The sequence below is a fragment of the Hemiscyllium ocellatum genome, chromosome 1 (assembly GCF_020745735.1).
Source record: "Hemiscyllium ocellatum isolate sHemOce1 chromosome 1, sHemOce1.pat.X.cur, whole genome shotgun sequence".
Taxonomy (NCBI): Eukaryota; Metazoa; Chordata; class Chondrichthyes; order Orectolobiformes; family Hemiscylliidae; genus Hemiscyllium; species Hemiscyllium ocellatum.
Window position 1 is genome coordinate 19,732,932 of NC_083401.1, and position 20,138 is coordinate 19,753,069.

At 41.2% G+C, this 20,138-nt stretch overlaps 1 protein-coding gene across 1 annotated transcript in view; it reads right to left on the bottom strand.

Annotated features, from left to right (window-relative positions):
- The window catches only part of LOC132820864 (sperm flagellar protein 1-like), a 77,333-nt gene that overhangs the window by 13,614 nt on the left and 43,581 nt on the right, over positions 1-20,138 (bottom strand). Inside the window, exon 4 of the mRNA XM_060833219.1 lies at positions 12,757-12,796. Coding sequence (XP_060689202.1) covers positions 12,757-12,796 — 40 coding nt within the window. The remainder of the gene's footprint in view (positions 1-12,756; positions 12,797-20,138) is intronic.

A 20,138-nucleotide genomic window follows, 5' to 3' on the forward strand; every position in this document is an offset into this window, starting at 1 on the left:
TGGAACAGTTTAGGTTCAGGTTACATTTCATGATGAGACATAATTCAATCACGTGTAAATCACAATCTACAGGGACCATGCTCACGAGAAAGGAAGAGGTATGTTCAGCACTGTCTACAACTTCCAGAGGAGATGTGCTCATAAATGGACAGCCTCAGGAACATGCAATATTCCTCAGGGAAATGCATGAAATTATCTGTTGCGCCTCCTCCCCTCAAAGCAATAAAAAAAACCCACGATGACACTGCAGCTGTGGCGACAGACACAGGTAGCACCACTGCTACTGCGGAAAGCTTTTGCGGAGTCCAGGGGCGGTATCAGAAATGAAATAGGAGCTTCAATAACAGCCTGAAAACGTTGCTTTCCCATCACCAGTACCTGTAAATGGAGCTCAGTATACAGCAACCCATGCAGTAGTTTTACTGAGACCAACAGACAGCAGCAAATGGTCAAAATAATGGAAACTACTGTGAATAATATTATGATACCCTTATTTTTGCTCGATAAACTGGTTTGTGTTTCCTGGAGTAGGCTGCAACATTAAAATACATACAAAATGTGCCAAAATTTAGTTTTCATGAATTGTAGATGCAACACTGTCCAAGCAAATCTGAAGAATGGATCACTGAGGCTTTATAGTACTGACCTGAAAACATTTCAACAGTATGAAAGTCAGATTGTTTTTACAATGGTTTTACTGTGTTCCCTGGTTATCATTCAGGTGGAATGGCTGAAATGGCTTCCACAGAAAGTCTAGATTAGAATGGTGCTGTAAAAGCACAGGTCAGGCTGCATCCAAAGGGCAGGAAAATTGATGTTTCGGGCAAAAGCCCTTCATCAGGAATGATACCAGAGAGAATTGAGCTAGAGTAAGAGAGGTAGATTGAAAACACAACTCATGTTCTTCAAAAACAAAAATCACACTGGACATTGTATTATATTGGACCTTACAGGAAGACAGGAATTATTCTGAAAATATGGGATGACTTGTTTTTTTTTTACCTGATCTCCTGTTTGTCTTCTACAATCAAAAACATGGTACAGTTAATTCACTGTTGAAGGATTAGAATGGAGTCAACCATGCTAAGGTTGAAACTTACTGATTTTATTATTGTGTCTGCTATGCAGCATATCCATAACCATAATCAAGCTTCTGTCTGGTTAGGGGTCTTGTCGCACAGCGGTGGTGCCTCTATCTCTGAGCCAGGAGGCTCAGGGTTCAAATCCCAACAGCTCCAGGAGTGTGTAGTAAGATCTATGAAGACGTTGATTAGAAGATATCTACAGTTTCTGTCCGATTGTTCTTTGATTGCTCGGTGGTTTGATTTAGTGGATACAGCCTGGCATACGCACATTGCTTACTATATTATTAGAGCGTGGAAAAATCTGAGGTTATCCACAGGCAGGAAGAACAGGTTTCCCAGGTTCTTTTTCCAAACTATCAAAATCTTAAAATGTAGATCTGCAAAGGGACTTGGTTATCTTTGTTAATAATTCATTGTAGGCTAACATGCAAGTACAGCAAGCTATTCGAAAGGTTCATGGGTGTTTTATAGATACTTTTGATTAACCTGTTCAGATGTCTTACGACACACCTTTGGAGCAGGTGAGATTTGAACCTGGGTCCTGAATGAACGCCCACTATACCACAAAAAGAAGGTTAATAGAATGTTGTTATATTGCAAGTGCATTTGTGTACTTGAGCAGTGAACTCTTTCTTCTATTGTACAGGAGCTTGGTTAGAACACACCTTGAGTAGTCTGCTATTCTGGTCTCATCTCAGGAATGATAGTATTATTGCAATAGGGGACAGGCAACAAAGGTTTCCCAGACTTGTTTCCAGCTTGAGAGAATGTCCTATGAAGAGAGGCTGGATAAATCAGGACTGTATTCTCCAGGGTTTTGAAGAATGAGAAGTGATATTGAAAACTAGAAAATATTTAAAAGGATAGAGAGGGTCAATGGAGGTCAAATGTTTCCCTGATTGGGAAGTCTAAAACTGGGGGCAATTCTTAAAAGATCTCATTTAGGATTGATACTTTTGTTTTAAAATTAGAAGGTGGTGCATCTTTGGAATTGCCTGTCCCAAAGGGCTGTGGAAACTTAATCTCTTTGAGTGTATTTAAAAGAAAGGGTAATAGGTTATGGATTACCAGTGGTGTAAAAGGTTATGGAGATACTATGGATAAAAGGCATTGAAATGTTAGATCAGTTATGATCATAGTAAATGACAGGGCAGAGTTGACTGGGTGCATGGTCTACTCCTTTTCCTTTGTTCCTATGTTCCTGGTCTTTGCTGACCAGGGCCTTATTCGCTGGCCCTCAGCTGTTGCGTTTCTAGCCTTGCTGACTGTGCATTGGATCCTAGCTCTTACTCATCTCTGTCCTTGATTACTGGCATCTTGATGATAGAAAAGGTGGTTCAGCATGAGACTGGAGAGGGCAGGACAACAGTTTTAAGGTGTTTAGGTATCCTTTCCTTTTTAGACGCTTGGGGAGATGGTGGTGAATGTATGTATGTGAGGATTTGAGATAGCGTGGGAAAGAGTCTGGGTGCTCCTGGAAGGAATGGAGATGTCCTAGAAATGAGGGTGGGATGGAGGATAGGCTGGAAATGATAGACAGGGATGAAAGAAATTGGATAAATATGGGATGGCAGGGGAAGAATGTGATAAGCATTCAAAGAATATTGTTAGAATATCAAGACACTGATACAAATACTTTGTGAATTTTACTACTGTATCTTGCAAAACTTCATTTATGATGAGCTTATTTGTCTAAAAAGGAAAGGATACCTAAAGGAATGGGTTGGGGTGGGATATTCTTTGGAGGGTCTGTGTGGACTTGTTGGGCCAAAGGGCCTGTTTCCACACTGTAAAGATTCTATGATTGTACATGCCACTCGGATAAATTCAAATAATCAAGCCGAGTTGGTTTGGCATTGTGAAAGGGAAATCATGCTCGACTAATCTGTGGGAGTTATTTAGGAATGTCGCATGTGCTACAGACATTTACACAGAAACTTGGAGCAGGTGTAGGACAGTTGGACATTTCAACCACTATACTATTCAAAATGATCAATGCCATACTCCCACTTTCTCCCCATACTCTGTTTCTTAATTATACTGTGACTTGACCAACACTGTCTTCTGTCATAGAGACTTCTACATGTTCACCATGCTCTGAGTGGAGAAATCTAAAAGCCTGCCACATATCCTCAAATCGTGACCCCTAGTACACGGGGCCAGCTCTGCTCATATGTCTTTGTACCAGATGAGGCTGCGGGCATAGCCAAAACAATAAGCTTCAACTGGTTTTTGAGGAAGGGGAGAGGTGCTTCAAATTAATGGAAGGTTGATTTTTGGATAGCTTACAAAAAAAATGGAACCAAAATGATGAATGTTCTGGCATGTGGAGAGTGAAGGTGGAGCAGAATAAAGATTCAGAGTATGTCCACAGCAATGGTGACGAATGGGCATCAAGTGCAGAACTCTTGGAGTGATTGATAGCTGGGAAAAAGATTTTAAATTTAAATAAAAAAGAAAATTTGGCAAACACTCAGTAGGTATGACAGTATCAGCTGAGAAAGGAGATTTTTGCTCAAAAATAATCTGCGTCAACACTGGTTTGTTTTTATTTTAAATTTAATCAGCTGAGAGGCAGAGCAATGAGAATTGTCAATAAAAATGAAGGGCTAGGCAACAGGCCTCAGTATTGGCCTTGTGAAAGCTTGATTATTTAGCTTTGAAGAATATACAGCCAATAAAGGCACTGTGTGTAGCAGCCTCAAGTGGGCAAAAGGATACAAAGTTTTACAGATTTGATCCCTTCATCCTCAAGAATAGGAAGTTTACTGAACTCTTTTCTACTGAATTCAGGGTTTTTTTTTAAGATCTTAATTCAGGCTCAGCCAGTAATCCATCCATTCTGAGGGAAACTGTTAAAGCCTATGCTTGGGGGTTAGTTATTTCCTATTCGGCCAGTAAGAAAAGGCAGAAGGGTGAGCAGCAACGCTTGCTCGAAACACTTCTGAAGGCAACTGAAAAGGCATACTTTGATAGGCCCTCATTGGCCAAACTGCAGAGGATCACAGTGCTTTGGTCTATACCAAATTCCACATTCACACAGACAGCTAAGAAGGAGCTTACAATTTCAAAACAAAGGCTGTTTGAGCGTGGAGATAAGCTGGGCAAGTATGTAACGTATCTTGCCAGGAAAAGGAATGCTCCACAAGCATGGGATGATATCTGGGAAAATTCAAGAAGTTTTGTATTTCTCGATTTGCAACAGGACCCGTGCCTTGCAATTGAAAATTCTCCACATGGTTCACTTAGCTTCCAGGCTGCCTTTCGAAATTTAAAGAACATTCTGTTGGGGTGGGTATCTGAAAATCCCCTAGGGCTGTCGGACTGGTACAAGCTAGTCATGGAACACATCCCTTTGGACTTTCTTACAAGGATGGTGCACCATAAAACTGAGAATTTTTAAAAGAAACAGTAGCCCGTTTTTAGCTATCTGGGTATAGATTTGTCTGACATACTAATATTAGCCTTTATATAGGCATGACGATTCTGTTTAATAGTCTGGCATCCAGACAGGAAGAACTACGAACACATGAATATGCATAGATTTATGCTCTCAATGATTGAGGGCTATTACTTTGTTTCGTTGAACTGTATTATTACTAATTTATTAATTAGTTGTTAAATATGTAATTAGTGGGTTTCTTTGTTTTATTTTGCATTTGTTGTAATATTCAAAAAAATTTCCTTTGGTTTCCAATAATATACTTTTTAAAAATATGCAGATTTGGAATCAAAAGATCGTGGGACTGCACTGAATTTGGTGCCTGACACTTTTAACATCAAAGCTGATGAATCAAAATAAAAGGCTTCAGTCATCTCTTATATTTACTTGCAAGAAATTCAGATTCTTCCATGATTGCTAGATGGGCCGGATGACAATACAAAGACAGCTTTCAGGTCAATACAGTCAAGGTCTGGAGCTGCCACACATTACAATTTTTGATTCATTCCAGTTTTTTCCTGTTAAACTCCTGAAACAAATTATTGCCTTGGAATTACACTGGTTCCTTTCCTCGTTCAAGATCCTGCTATCAGACAAGGTCCACCAACAACATATGGGAGACCAAAGCCTGTGGCCTTATCTACATCGAATGACCTGGCCACTCATTTCCACCCTGTTGCACTAGCAAACCCTTTAATCTAGAGAACAGAACGCATTCCTAACTTTCATTTCAAGATCTTGCTATTGAACAACACCATTACCTTGTCTAGCTACATGCACTTCTCTCTTCAGCTCTTGAGATTCAAGTCAATATTCCTCAATTCCTTTTCATTATCTTTTGGACTCAATCAATCAGAATCTCAAGTTTGTGAAGAATTATACTGTGGGAAAAGATTTGCTAACCCACGACAGGCCCACAAAAGCAAATTGGCCAAATTGTACCAGGACTCCCAGCATTCCCGAGCAGCTCACGAAATGGATCAGATGATACACAGACAATGGAATACGCTTTCAAGCTTCCATGGACATGACAGAGGCTCAAAGCCCGAAGGGCAGTTTCACAACCAAACAGCAGCAAAGCCACACAAAGAGTAGGAGGGACAGATAGGCACCACAGGACAATGGAAGCACCTCACCACTCCAGGAAAGATTTTAACACCTACCTGGGAAGATGAATGGAACCGTGATACGGTCAGGATGTTGCATTGTGAAGGAACAGGACATTCGTCTCAAACTGTTTTCCAATTAGCACCCTTGCAACTAAATTACTCCTTTTTCAGAAACATTGTATTTTCTCATTTCTTAATCAGTGTTATTGCACAGCATTACTATAAAACTGGTCTCATCCTCAGCTCTGGGAGGAGAAATCAAATTCTCTGTGCAAACTGTTAGTTCTGTGTCAGCTAGTCTGTTTTCTCCTCCAGTGATATCACTTCCAATAAACGATTTGTCAATTTCACTTCGAGCTGTGTTTTATGATCTCTAATCTATTGGGCAAATTTCTCCAACATATACAATCAAACAATTCAAGATGATCTATGTTTCTTGCAAAGTGGCTCACTTGTATTTGCCAGTCTTGGTGTCAGCAGGAAAAAGGGAACACATCCAGGCCTTGTACTTTTTTTGACTTAAACAAAAACATGAGGGACAATAGTGCCCTGGTGCATTCTCCATTGCAATATACCAACCAATCAATTGAATTGCGAACCTTTTCCTCATGTTGTTCCCTTTGAAAGTTGGCATTCTTGTATCTGAGCTGATGTGTGAGAGATGAAAACGTTCAACATCATATCTTTTTTCTCAGTAATATATCACGTTCTATGCTACCAAGTGATCAATCTATCAACATCACTTTGGAACTTTCTGTTCTCAATGTTTCACAATTCCATTGAACTTGGTAGTCATCAGCAAATATAGGTGCACAGTTTTTGATTTGATATATTGTTGTCACGTGCACCGAGATACAGTGAAAAGTGTTGTTTTGCATGGTCTGCAGGCAGTTCGCACCATACAAAATGCCTCGGGTAGAAGAATAGATTCAGAATACAGTGTTAGAGCTGGGGAGAGAGCGAGAGAGAGCTGGAGCGAGAGAGAGCTGGAGCGAGAGAGAGCTGGAGCGAGAGAGAGCTGGAGCGAGAGAGAGCTGGAGCGAGAGAGAGCTGGAGCGAGAGAGAGCTGGAGCGAGAGAGAGCTGGAGCGAGAGAGAGCTGGAGCATTTCAGAGGTCCATTCGAAAGTCTGATAATAATGGGGAAGAAGCGGTTCTTGAATCTATTCATACATGTATTCAAATCTTTATAGCTTCTGCCCACAAATAGGTATCTATTCACTGACTTACTCATTTTACGTACCTTGATGATGGGTGGTCAGCTTGTAGTTGAATATAATGATGGTCCCTTACAGTGTAGTCCTTAGACCGTGGTGATGTTGGAAACTGACCTTGTGTGTGAAAGGAAACAAAAAAAAGGTTTTCCAAAATAACTTCTGATCAGCCACTCATATGCAGAGTAAGAGGTGATGGGGGAATTATTGTCAAGATAGATAAGCTATGATAGCCATAATTTACAATCTTTCACAGCCAGTTATAAATTTTATTTTTCCAATGTTCTTTCCTGAAAATACTGAGGTATGGCAAGGGATAGTGGTGGCTTTCTTGCTCCTTAATCACTAGACCATTCCAAGGATGTGGGATTAGTTGAAATGTGACATGGTGACAAATCATTTGAGCTTCAACACCTCAAACAAGTACTGTAATGATTCTGGAATGAGTAACTCACTTCCTGTCTCCCAAAGTCTGACAACCAAGGCACAAATCAGGAATGTGATGGAATACTCTCTGCTGTCTGAATGAGAGCTGCTCCAACAACACCCAGAAAGCTTGACACCCCAGACCAAAATGGCCTGCTTAATTAGCATCCCATCCACTACATTCTACATGCACTCCCACATCCACAATGGCAGCTCTGTATACAATACCTAGATGGGTTGTAATAACGTACCCATACAGCACCCTAATCACTTAGAAGGACGAGGGCAACAGATTCATGGGAACAGCGGCATGTTCCCTTCCAAGCCAAATGCCACCCTGACTTGGAATTAGATGGTGATTCCTTCATTGTTGCTGGGTCAAAATCTTGCACTCCCTTCTACAGAGTACTGTAGGTGTCTCTACACTTCAGGGACTGCTGTGGTTCAACAAAGTAGTTCATTGCAACTTCTCCCTAGCAACTAAGCATGGGCAACAAATACTGGCTGAACCACTGATGCCCTAAGCACATAAATGAACAAAACGCAAGAAGTGCACAAGCAAGCAAGGGATCAGCACATGATAAATTGACTCAACAGGGCAGCAAACAATCCAGGGCTTGAAGATGCTTTTTCTTTCCCTCGGTGGATGAATTGTGAATTTTATTTATATTTATTAATGGATTGGCCTGCATTTGTTGCCTCTCCCCTGCAATGGGTGTGGAGTCACATATATAACAGATCAGGTATGGATGGCAGATTTGATTCCTGAATTGGAGACGGGTTTTCATGACAACTAGCGACAGCTTTGAGGTCACTTTTGGACTAGCTTTATATTCCAGATTAATTCATCATTGACTAAGTTTGAAAACTGAATTTAAATTCCACCTGCTCCCATCATGGGATTTTAACTCACGTCCCTGGTGGCATTAGCATCTCTTCACTTCCTAGACAGGGCATTAAGAGTCTGAGGCAGTCACAGACAATGATTATGGGACATTATCATCATCTGCAGCATCCTAGCTGCTATGATTGAGTAACCATCTCAACAGTAACATCCTCTTTTTTTTAAAATTGCAACAACTATCTATCGATGAAAGGTGTAACCAGAGATTAGATTGTTAAGTGTGGAAACAGGCCCTTCGGCCCAACAAGCCCACACCAACCCTCCGAAGAGCAACTCACCCAGACCCATTTCCCTACACCTAACACTACGGGCAATTTAGCATGGCCAATTCACCTAATCTGCACTTTTCTTTTGGACTGTGGGAGGAAACCAGAGCACCTGGAGGAAACCCACACAGACATGGGGAGAACGTGCAAACTCCACACAGTTGCCGGAGGTGGGAATTGAACCCAGGTCTCTGGTGCTGTGAGGCAGCAGTGCTAACCACTGTGCCACCCTCTAACATAGATGCATCTATATTGATATCAGTGCTGCAGTCTCTTGATGATCGCTGTGGGTATCCCAGCTACATTCAAACAGGCTTCCTCCACCTTATCAGACACTACAAAGAGAGAATAGAAGTGTCTGTCATTGAAGACCATGACATTGCTAATTGATGGCACGAAGTAATTCACTTGAATGCTTCGATTTATTAATGCACAGTATTATTTGATTTTGTGTTCTTTTATTCTTGTATAAGATGTGGGCACCTCAGGCAGATTCTGTCGATCTCTAGTTGACCTTGAACTAATTGGCTTTCTCAGCCATTTCAGAATACTTTGTGTCTGGAGTCATGTTTTGGCTAAATTTCAGATCTGCCAGAAAGCAGATTTTTTCTGTAATGTTCTTTAGATCTGAGGAAGTGTCATTGCCCTTGAAAGATTAACTCTATTTCATTCTCCCCAAACACGGCCAGACCTGCAACATTTCTGCACAATTTTGTTTTTTTAATTCAGGATGGTATGGAGGCCTGATGGTTAGCCCTGCTGCCTCAAAGCACCAGGGACCCGGGTTTGATTCTAGCACGTTCTCTCTATGTCTACGCAGGGTTCCATGAGATGCTCTGGTTTCCTTCCACAATCCAAGATTTGCAGGGTTGGTGCTAAATTGTCCATAGTGTCCAGGCATAGAGTTTATACAGCATGGAAACAAGCCCTTCGGTCCAACTCTTCCATGCCAACCAAATTTCCAAAACGAAACTAGTCATCCCTGCCTGCAATAGGCCAATATCCTCTGAAACCTTTGTATTCATATTCCTATCCAAATGTCTTTTAAATGTTGTAACTAGTATTCGAGTGGCATGGCAGCTCAATAGTTAGCATTGCTGCCTCACAACGCCAGGGACCCAGGCTCGATTCCACCCTCAGGTGAATGTCTGCGTGGAGTTTGCTCATTCTCCCAATGCGTGTGGCTTCCTCCAGGTGCTCTGGTTTCCTCTCAGATCAAACATGTGCAGATCAGGTGGATTGACCATGTCAAATTGCCCTTGGTATCCAGGGATGTGCAAGTTAGGTGGGTTTGCCATGTAAAATTGCAGAGATAGGGCAGGGGGTGGATCTGTGTGGAACATTTTCAGAGGGTTGATGGGTGGAATGGCCTGCCCACAAAGTGTCGGAATTCTATGAATTACAACTCCTCCGGCAGTTCATTCTACATACAAACCATCCTTTGTGTGAAAATGTTGCCCTTAGCTCTTCTTTGAATCTTTCTCCTTACATCTTAAAAACATGCTGTCTAGTTTTGACCACCTTTCCCTAGGGAAAAGAGCTTTGCTACTAACCTGATCGATATCCCTCAGTGTAGGCGGATTAGCCATGCTAGATGAGAGATTACAGGGATTAGTCTGGGTGGGATGCTCTTCATAGGGTTGGTGCAGGCTTGATGGGCTGAATGGCTTCTTTCCAGTGTAGGGATCCTATGATTCCCAGCATCTGTGATTTTTTTGATTTTATATGTTTATGTGGTCATTAGACAAGCATTCCAGATTTTATTGAATTGAAATTCAAGCTGCCAATGAACCCAAGTTCCCAAAAAAAAAAAGAGTCTGGATCTCTGGATTTCTTACCTGAAGACATTACCATCATCTCCCCATTGCCTAAAGCTAGACTTGTATGCTTCCATCCTTTGCTAACAGTATGGCAAAAAGAAGAAATGGATAAGCATTGCACTGGTCTGGAAATGCTTACATTGTGATACTGTTTCATTCATTTTGAGTAAGGGTATAAACATTCAGTCATGTGCATTATGAATGCCTCATATTCAGAATATGCTTACACAGTCCTGCTTGATTAGTAATCTGCCTGGATCAGCCTGGTCCCAGCTCCCATGTCATCCCCCTGATGAGTGTTTCAGGGACCTTGCTGCACATCAAGAGTACCATTCTGCCCTGCATCTTCTTCATCCTCCTGGTCTGTTTGCTCAGAGGAGATGGCTTAGGTCAAAATGGCATCTGCATCTCCTTTTCAGGTCACAGTCAGTCATTTCTTCCAGGGATATCTTTTATCCAACAGAAATCATCGAGGACGTTTTGTTGATGCCATGAAAACAGCAAACTTTGATTACTCAAGGATAAAGAATTTTTTACTTTTAATTTGCTCATGGAATGTGAGCTTCTTTGGCAAGCCAATGTTTATTGCTGATTCCAAATAGTCCTGGTCATGGCAGCAGTCAGGATAGCATGCAAACACATGAATAAAGGGCTTGGATGGCCACAGACTGGCTAAACATTTAGGGAAAAGAAGCTTTTTTCTGCCAAAGAATGTTCCTGATTGCAACCATAAAGCATCAAGGCACAGAGTGACCAATCAATAATGCCCTGCACATGTACAAATCCAGCAATAGAGATTAATCCCACTATCCTCTTGTGAGGTACCATGATTGCAAAGTCGATATGCTCCCTACTCTTGCAAACAAAACATCAATAAACTGACAATTGCCAAAGCTGGACGGTCGCCAGAGAGCATCAGTTCAGAGGTATACGTCACCTAAAACACAGCCACAACTAAGCACGGCATAAGTGTAGGAAATAGGATCTTTAAATTATACTAAACAGCATTGAAGTACATATAAGGATTGATAGGCATGGTATAACGCCACTTCAGAAGAGAAACGGTTTTCTTTCTCTCTGAAATAAAGAAACCATTCCTTGAAATTTCAGGATTTCATGTTGACATTCCTAATTTGGTAGAATGGAGTCTTGTGTACTCGGTTAGCTGTATAAATGTCTAGTAAGAACCAATTAACTAGTTTCATCATGATTAAAAAGTGGTCTCAAGCTCAGAGATGGATATGAAGGCAGGCCAGCATCCTTGGGGCACTTGCTCAGTATTCGTTGGTTTCAAAGGCTTAAAATACCAGGTCCCTGAAGTATGTTGAAAAGTACTTGGAGACAAGGTGCAGTTCTCTTCACATAGTCACTCTCGTCATGTGACTGTTTTCAGATGGAAGTATACCTGTGAACTGATGCTCTCTGGAGACAGTACATCTTTGGCAATTGTCAGTTTATTGATGTCTTGTTTGCAAGAGCAGGGAGCATATTGACTTCTAATCATGGTACCTCACAAGAGGACAGTGGGATTATTCTCTATTGCTGGATTTGTACATGTGCAGGGCATTATCGATTGCAACCATAAAGCATCAAGGCATAGAGTGACCAATCAAATATTCTTTGGCAGAAAAAGCTTCTTTTCCCTAAATGTTTAGCCAGTCTGTGGCCATCCAAGCCCTTTATTCATGTGTTTGCATGCTATCCTGACTGCTACCATGACAAGGACTATTTGGAATCAGCAAGAAGTGTTTCCAAGGAAAACATTTCCTAATAGTTCAACTCAGAACAGGACACCGCTATGACAAACTATTAAAATCGACACTCTTAATTATCCGTTCATCCTCTGACATTGGTGAATCACCTCAAATGAGTTGTACATTTTATGTCTATTTAGGTAACGTACAATATCTAAACCAATGCTTCTTAATAAATGAACAGCCAACTGCTTATCTTACATTTGGTCATTAATAAACTCACTCTTTGTTAACACAATAAAACTGGTTAATTTGGCTCCTTTGAAAATGTTTGGATCTGGGACAAAGGTATCCATAGGCAAGAGACTATTTCTAAATTAATCTTGCTACAACCAGTTATGGGGTCAGGAGAATAAAGAATAAGAGCCAGTTTGCCTCTTCTCATCTGGGAGTTTAATAATTTGTGATATCCTGTCTGGAAACTAAACCAATTGGGAAATCACACATGGGGTAAGAACGGAACAAGTCACGTTTGAGATTCAGCATGCTTCTTATGCAGACTGGCGTCTAATGGGAACTGGAGTACTTCACACTGAACACAGCCTCTGCGTATTAATGCTCTACCCTATTTTCATTCATTCATTTCCAATTAGGGGGATAAACAATGCACTACACTGTTTAGACACTCTAGACAAACAAACATTCACATGACAATGAGCTCTATTTTATTGCATTGCAAAATGGCAATAACTGATATTACAGCTATATATCTATTATAAAATTTAAATAAACTCTTACCTGAGTCTTGCTCCACTGCTGTATTATAATACTCAAGGTCCTATATGAAAAACAATGAAATGAAATTTTACTTCTTCCAGCGGAGTAACCTGCATTGGAACAAATGAAGGCAAGACTGAAATTCTGGCCTAGCTACATTCCGGATTTTAAGTGCTAAACCATCAATAGCCATACCTTCAGCTACCTAACCCCTAAACTCTGAAATTACTTTCCGAAACCACCTCTTCACTTCCTTCTTTAATGCGCTCATTAAACCAATATCTTTGATTGAGTTCAATTGCCCTAATATCCTCCACATGGCTGCTTCTAAAGTATTTCTTGATAGTGCTCCTATGAAGCATCTGAGGATGTTTATTGTGTTCAGGTGAAAGAGACTATAGAAGTGAATGTTTTTATTTAACATGCTTCTAATTCAGCTTTGAAACTGTGCTAAAGGATATTGGTAGAAGACTTCCCAACATCTTCAAATAAATTATAACGAGTGATCTGGAATGTGTAGCTAGTTCCAGTCATGTTGACCATGATAACCTCTCCTGCCTCCTGCATAATGTCTCAAAAATTGATATGGTTTATTAATGTGCCTCAAGGAAGGAAACCTGCCATTTAACTTCATCTAGCCTATTTTGATTGAAGACTCACATTCTCTTAACTGCTGTCTGAAGTGGCCCAGCAAGTCCCTTAATTAATTGACAATTAGAGATGTGCAATAAATGTTGGTCTTGCCAACAACACTCACATTCCATGAATGACAATGGTATGGGAACTGCCACACTGGCATAACAAGTATTCAGGCCTATCATATACATAAATAACAAGCCTAACATTGCTTTTGCACTTTAGGGAAGTGCATTGTGTGGAGCTGGATTCCCTGGAGTCTCAAGATGTTGTATATAGAGCAAGTACCAGCAAAACAAAAATGTAAGGTGCACTTATTTACTTTCGTTTCATTCATTCACAGGTCGAGAGCATCACTGAGTCAGCCAGCACTTATTGCTCATCACTAATTGTCCAGAGGGCAGTTAAGAGTTAACCTGTGGATTTGAAGTCACGTTTAGGCCAGATCAGGTCAGGATGGCAGTTTCCTTCCCGAGTGAACCAGCTGAGTTTTCCCAACATTCCACAATGGATTCATGGTCTTTGTTAGACACTATATGTTGCAGATTTTCAAAAATGAATTCAAATTCCACCATCTGCTGTGTGGTGGGATTTGAACCCCAGAACACTACCTGGGTCTCCAGATTAACGGATGAGGGATAATACCACAAGGCTATCACTTCCCCTAAATTTATTTTAAATATCCCAGTGCACCCAGGGTTGTTTTCTAATTCAATCAGGAATGTGAGCTTTCTGACTTTTGCAGCATTTATTATCCATAATTACCTTGATAATGTGAGTGTGTGCTGCCTTCTTAAACTGCTCCAGTTAAACATCCTCTGCTTTCAGGATGGTCAGCAGTTCATGATAGCATCCAGGATAAAGCTGCCTACTTGATAGGGAGGAGGTTCAGGATTTTGACCCAATAACACCGGAGGAACAATGATATATTTACAAGTCAGGAAGGTGATTTGCTTGGAATGAACCTGCAGGTGATGGTATTCCCATGTTTCCCATGGTTCAAAAATGACCTTCGGGGAAAGAAATCTGCCATCCTTACCTGGTCTGCCATACATGTCACTCCAGAGCCACATCAACATGGTTGACTGTCAACTGCCTCTGAAATGGAATAGTGAACCACTCAGTTGTATCCATCTCTATGAAGTTTCACTGAAGAAATGAAATTGGACAGATGAGCTAGCATTGACCTGAGTGCACGAAAAGACAACAGCAGAACCTTGCAAATCCTTCCTTATTAACATCTGGAGGCTAGTGCTAAAATTATAAGAGCTGTCTCATAGTCTAGTCAAGCAACAGTCATACTCACGGAATCATATCTGACAGTCAATGCCCCAGATGCCACCATCACCATCCCTGGAGATGTCCTGTCCTCCCTTGCCTGATGAACAACACTTGGAAGAAGTATTGAGGTTGGCAAGGGCATAAAATTAATTCTGGGTGAGGGATTTCAATGTTCACCACGATCAGCACTACTGAGTGAGCTGGTCAGTCCTAAAGGACATAGCTGCTAGACTGCATCCACAGCAGGTAGTGAGGAAACCAACAAGAGGGAAAATATATTTGACTTCATTCATACCAATCTGCCAGCTGCAGATGCATCTGTCCACAACAATATTGGTAAGAGTGACCACAACACAGTCCTTCTGAAAATGAACTCTCGCCTTCACATTGAGAATTCCCTCCATTGTATTATTTGGTGCTCAGTGGGACAGACTTCAAACAGATCTAGCAACTCAAGACTGGGCATCCATGAAGTGGTGCCCTCAACAGCAGCAGAATTGCACTTCAGCACAATCTGTAACCTCATGCCTCATATCCTTCACTCAACTCTGATTCAATGGAGAGTGCAAGAGGGAACCAGGCAAAGCTCAAAATGAGATATCAACCTGGTAAAACTACCAAACAGGACAACTTGCATTCCATTCAGCGTAAGCAACAAGTAATAGATAGAGTTAAGCGATCGCACAACTAACAGATCAGATCTAAGTTTTGCCACATCTAGTTGTGAATGGCAGTGGACAATTAAGCAACTCACTGGAGGAGGCAGCATACAAATATCCCTATCCTCAATGATGGAAGAACCCAGCACATCAGTGCAAAAAATAAGGCTGAAACATTCACAACAATCTTCAGCCAGAAGTCCCGATGGTCCATCATGGCCTCCCCAGTGATGCTCAGCATTACGGATGCCAGTCTTCAGCCAGTTTGATTCACACGTGACATTAAGAATTGGCTGGAGGGACTGGATACTGCAGAGGCTCTGGGTCCTGACAACATTCTGGCAAAGTACGGAAAACTTATGTTCCAGAACTTGCTGTTCCCCTAGCCAAGCTCTTCTATACAGTTATAACACTAGGATCTGCCTAACAATATGAAAATTTTCCCAGAAATGTCCTGTACACAACCATGACAAATCTAACCCGGCCAATTACGCCCCATCAGTCTAATCTTGATCATCAATAAAGTGATGGAAGGTGTCATCAACAGTGCTATCAAGCAGCACTTGCTCAGCAATAACCTGCTCAGTGATGCCCAGTTTGGGTTCTGCCAGGGCAACTCAGCTCCTGACCTCATTACAGCCTTGGTTTAAACATGGACAAAAAGCTGAATTCCAGAGGGGAGGTGAGAGCGACACCCCTTGACATCAAGGTCGTACTTGACCAACTATGGCATGAAGGAGTCCTAGCAAAACTAGAATCAGTGGGTATAACAGGGCATATTCTCTGCTGGTTAGAGTCATACCAGACACATAGGAAGATGGTTGTGGTTGTTGGAGCTCAAGTCATCTCAGCTCCAGGACATCTCTGCAGGAGTTCGTCAGGATAATGGCCTTGGAACAACAATCTTCAACTGCTTCATCAATGACCTTCTCTCCATCATAATATCAGAAGTGGGGATGTTTGCCAATATTGGCACAATGCTCAGTACCAATGGCATCTCCTCAGATACTGTTCAAATGCAACAAGATCTGGACAATATCCAGGGTTGGGCTGACAAGTGGCAAGTAAGACTTATGCTACACAAATGGCAGGTGATGACTGCCTCCGATAAGAGACAATGTAACCACTGACATTCAATGTTGCCACCATCACTAAATCCCCCACTATCACCATTCTTGGGGTTACCATTGACCAGAAACTCAACTGGACTTGTCACATAAACAGCTGAAAATGTGTTGCTGGTCAAAGCACAGCAGGCCAGGCAGCATCTCAGGAATAGAGAATTCACATAAACATACAAGTGTGTGTCAGAGGCTAGGAATACTGTGGTGAGTGTTACAAAGTTAAAAGAGGGTATAGTCATTTTAAGAGAGAGATGCCTTTCCTGACCTGAGAACTTCTGACAGCACACATATCTGTGTCTAGCTGACAGGTGCTGAGATCGTGGAGAATTCATAATATTTACCAATCAGCTTTGGGTTGTGTTTTGATTTGAATTTAACCAATCAATTTTAAATTATATTCAGGATACCAAAACCCAATTGAATTTGAATTTATTGTATTAACAACATCAGACCAATGAGAGGGTTTGATGTGGGGGTTATAAAAAGGAAGGACATCATCTATTAAAGGTACTCGCTGTAAAGAGTAAGAAGACGATTGAGGGAGAAGACAGCAGAATCAGAAGGAAGCAACAGATTCAGAACACTGGAAGGAAGACAGCATAAGAAACTGTAAGGACTTTGAGAAATTAAGTTAATTTAACGTTTAATAATTGTCATTGAAGCAGCATTTTTATAAAATTGGTGTCAGGTAGTGATTAGTTAAAAAAAGAAAGCGGCTCGAGTTCGTTAATTTGTTTAGTTTTTTTGTTTAGTGTTCACGATTAGATTTAGAAAAAGTAAATTGTCTTTTTTCTTTAAACAGTGGAAATCAGTTGTTTTCTTTCACTCAATCACACTTTCAGCAGATAACGATGCGAGGCAAGCTTTTCTGGGTGTTTTGGTCTTAGTTAGTAGAGGGATATGACCTCCACATCGTAGCATAAGTAACTAACCTCCTGACAACTCAGAGCCTATCCATCATCCACAAGGCACAAGTCAGAAATGTGATGGAACATTTCTTTATCTGGATTGGTGCAACTCCAGTATCCAGATGCTTGATTTGCACCGCATCCACACACATCCAATCCCTCCACCAGTGATGCTCAGCAGCAGCAGTATGTACTATCTGTAAGAGCACTGCAGAACATCACTAAAGGTCCTGCCAGCACTCCCAAACCCATTACTGTTTCCATCTATAAGGACAATGGCAGCAGAAACAAGGGAACAGCATTGCTTGTAAGTTCCCCTCCAAGCCATCCACTATCCTGACTGGAAACTGTATCGCCATTCCTTCATTGATACTGGATCAAAATCCTGGAACTCCCTCACTAAGGACAATCCAAAGCAGGTGGACTGCAGTGGTTGAAGAAGGCAGCTCACCAAAACCTTCTCAAGGACAACTAGGGATGGGCAATTAAAGTGCTGGCCAGCCACTGATGCTCATGTCCCACAAATGAATTTTAAAAATCTACTGCTGTTGTACTTCTAAATGGAAATAGTCATTGACTTGGAAGGTGCTGACTAAGTAGCCTTGGTGAATTTCTGCTTCTTGTAAACAGTACAAACTGCTGCTACTGAGGGTCAATGGTGAACAGGCTGGATACTTGAAGATATGGTGCCAACCAAGCTGCTATGTCCTAATGATGTCAAGCTTCTTGAGTATTGTTGGGAGTTGTACTCATCCAGTCGAGCGGGGAGTATTTCATCACCCACCTGACTTGGGGAGTCAGGAGGTAAGTGAGTCACTGCAGGGGTCCCAGACTCTGATCCACTCTTGTAACCATAGCATTGATTTGGTTGATCCAGTTCAGTTTTATGAACTGAACCTGCCTTGCAGTTAAACTTGGGACTCCACATGAACATGTCAAGTCCTAACCATAGTGTCTCTCAACACATATATCTGTTTTAGTCAATAACATGAACATCATTGAAACAAAGAGAAACAATCTGTCTCCAGAGGAAGGCTGATAATTATATAAAAAAACTTTTTGACTTCTTCAGAATTTTCTTATCAAGTTAAAGAGCAATGGTTTTTAATGCTTTCCTGTCCAACTATCACATCTCTTCAAATTTGTTTTTTCTCTGCAGGAACAGATCAGCATTTTGATAACATTTCACTTGAAAAAATGTTTATTTTTGTCAGCTTTATCTTCTGAAGATCTGCTTGGCTGTTGAATATGTTAAGTAAGACATCAAAGAACAGAACTAAACTTGATGGGCGGCACAGTGGTTAGCACTGTTCTCTCACAGCGCCAGAGATCCGGGTTCAATTCCCACTCAGGCAACTGACTGTGTGGAGTTTGCACATTCTCTCCGTGTCTATATGGGTTTCCTCCGGGTGCTTCGGTTTCCTCCCACAGTCCAAAAATGTGCAGGTTAGGTGGATTGGCCAAGCTAAATTGCCCGTAGTGTTAGGTGAAGGGGTAAAAATGGGGGGGGGGGGGTGTGGCAGGTTGGTGTAGACTTGTTGGGCCGAAGAGCCTGTTTCCCCACTGTAAGTAATCTAATCTAAACTGTTATTGCTGGAAACTAACAAACAAACTAGGATTATAATAAATTGAAGAATTGCCACGCTCAAAACATTAACTCTGCTTTTCCCCCACTGATGCTGTAAGACCTGCTGAGTTTCATCAACAATTTCTGTCTTTGTGACAATCTAGGATAGCCAGTCAGACACGAAATGAGATGTACTTGCTTTCTTGATGTAAGCAACATTACATAAGGCCTTCTGCTTTGCAGAGAGAAACAACAGAAACACGCTCTACACCCATTTCGACAAAGCAGGTGATAACAACTCACTGGTTCATTTCTTATGGTAGTGCTCTAACTAATGTTTTAAAATTTAAACAAAGTCTTGCAGACACTTGGCAATCATAATTAATGGGAGCATTCTCGGAAATGTCTTTATCAATTAGAGTCTACTTGCCAACCAATCATCACTTCCCTCATGCAGTATAAATCTTGGTTTGCCCCTTGAATTTGTATTCTTGCAAAATGTCCTGATGAATGCAAGATGTAAAGCTCCAATAAAATGTCATTTTTTTCCAGAAATACTCAGGTATACAAAATGAATAGTGGAGCTATGAATGTATATGTAAGGAAGGCAAAATAAGTCAGTTACCTCAGAGAAGTATTTTCATTCTTTAAAAACAAATACAGAAATGGTAAAATAGATGAAGTAGCAGGCTGAATATTCCTAAATTTGGCTGTGTTGGTTTCAGAGGATTTCATTGAGGGGTTCTTGCTTTGATTTCTAGCGGGTTTTTTACCACACAATTTTATGCTACTCACCTTATTCATGGTATTCGCCATACCTCCACTCATGTGCTATGTTGCAGTGATGGAAGTGCTTGCTACAGGAAGGACTGTCTGGGATTTCCTGCTAAATTTAAATCCCAGTTGAAAACCAGGTGAACAGCTATATTGTACAAATGTAGAAAGAATTGATGAAGCAATGATGGATACAGAAAAATTGTCATCCTGTTTGGCTGACAACGACCTGGAGGGCCATCTTCTTTTCTCAGAACGGCCAGAGGAGACCACAGCACCAAATCTGATCTAAAGTTGTCACCCAGGTCAGTGCAATGTGGACAGTCCAAAGGAAATCACAGCAAAGCAGGAAGAAGTTTAATGCACTCTGCAGCAATAAGTGTCACCATCTTTGATCTGCTACCTCATACGATTCTAACTCTGCCACTACATAAACTTCACACCAAGGCTCATG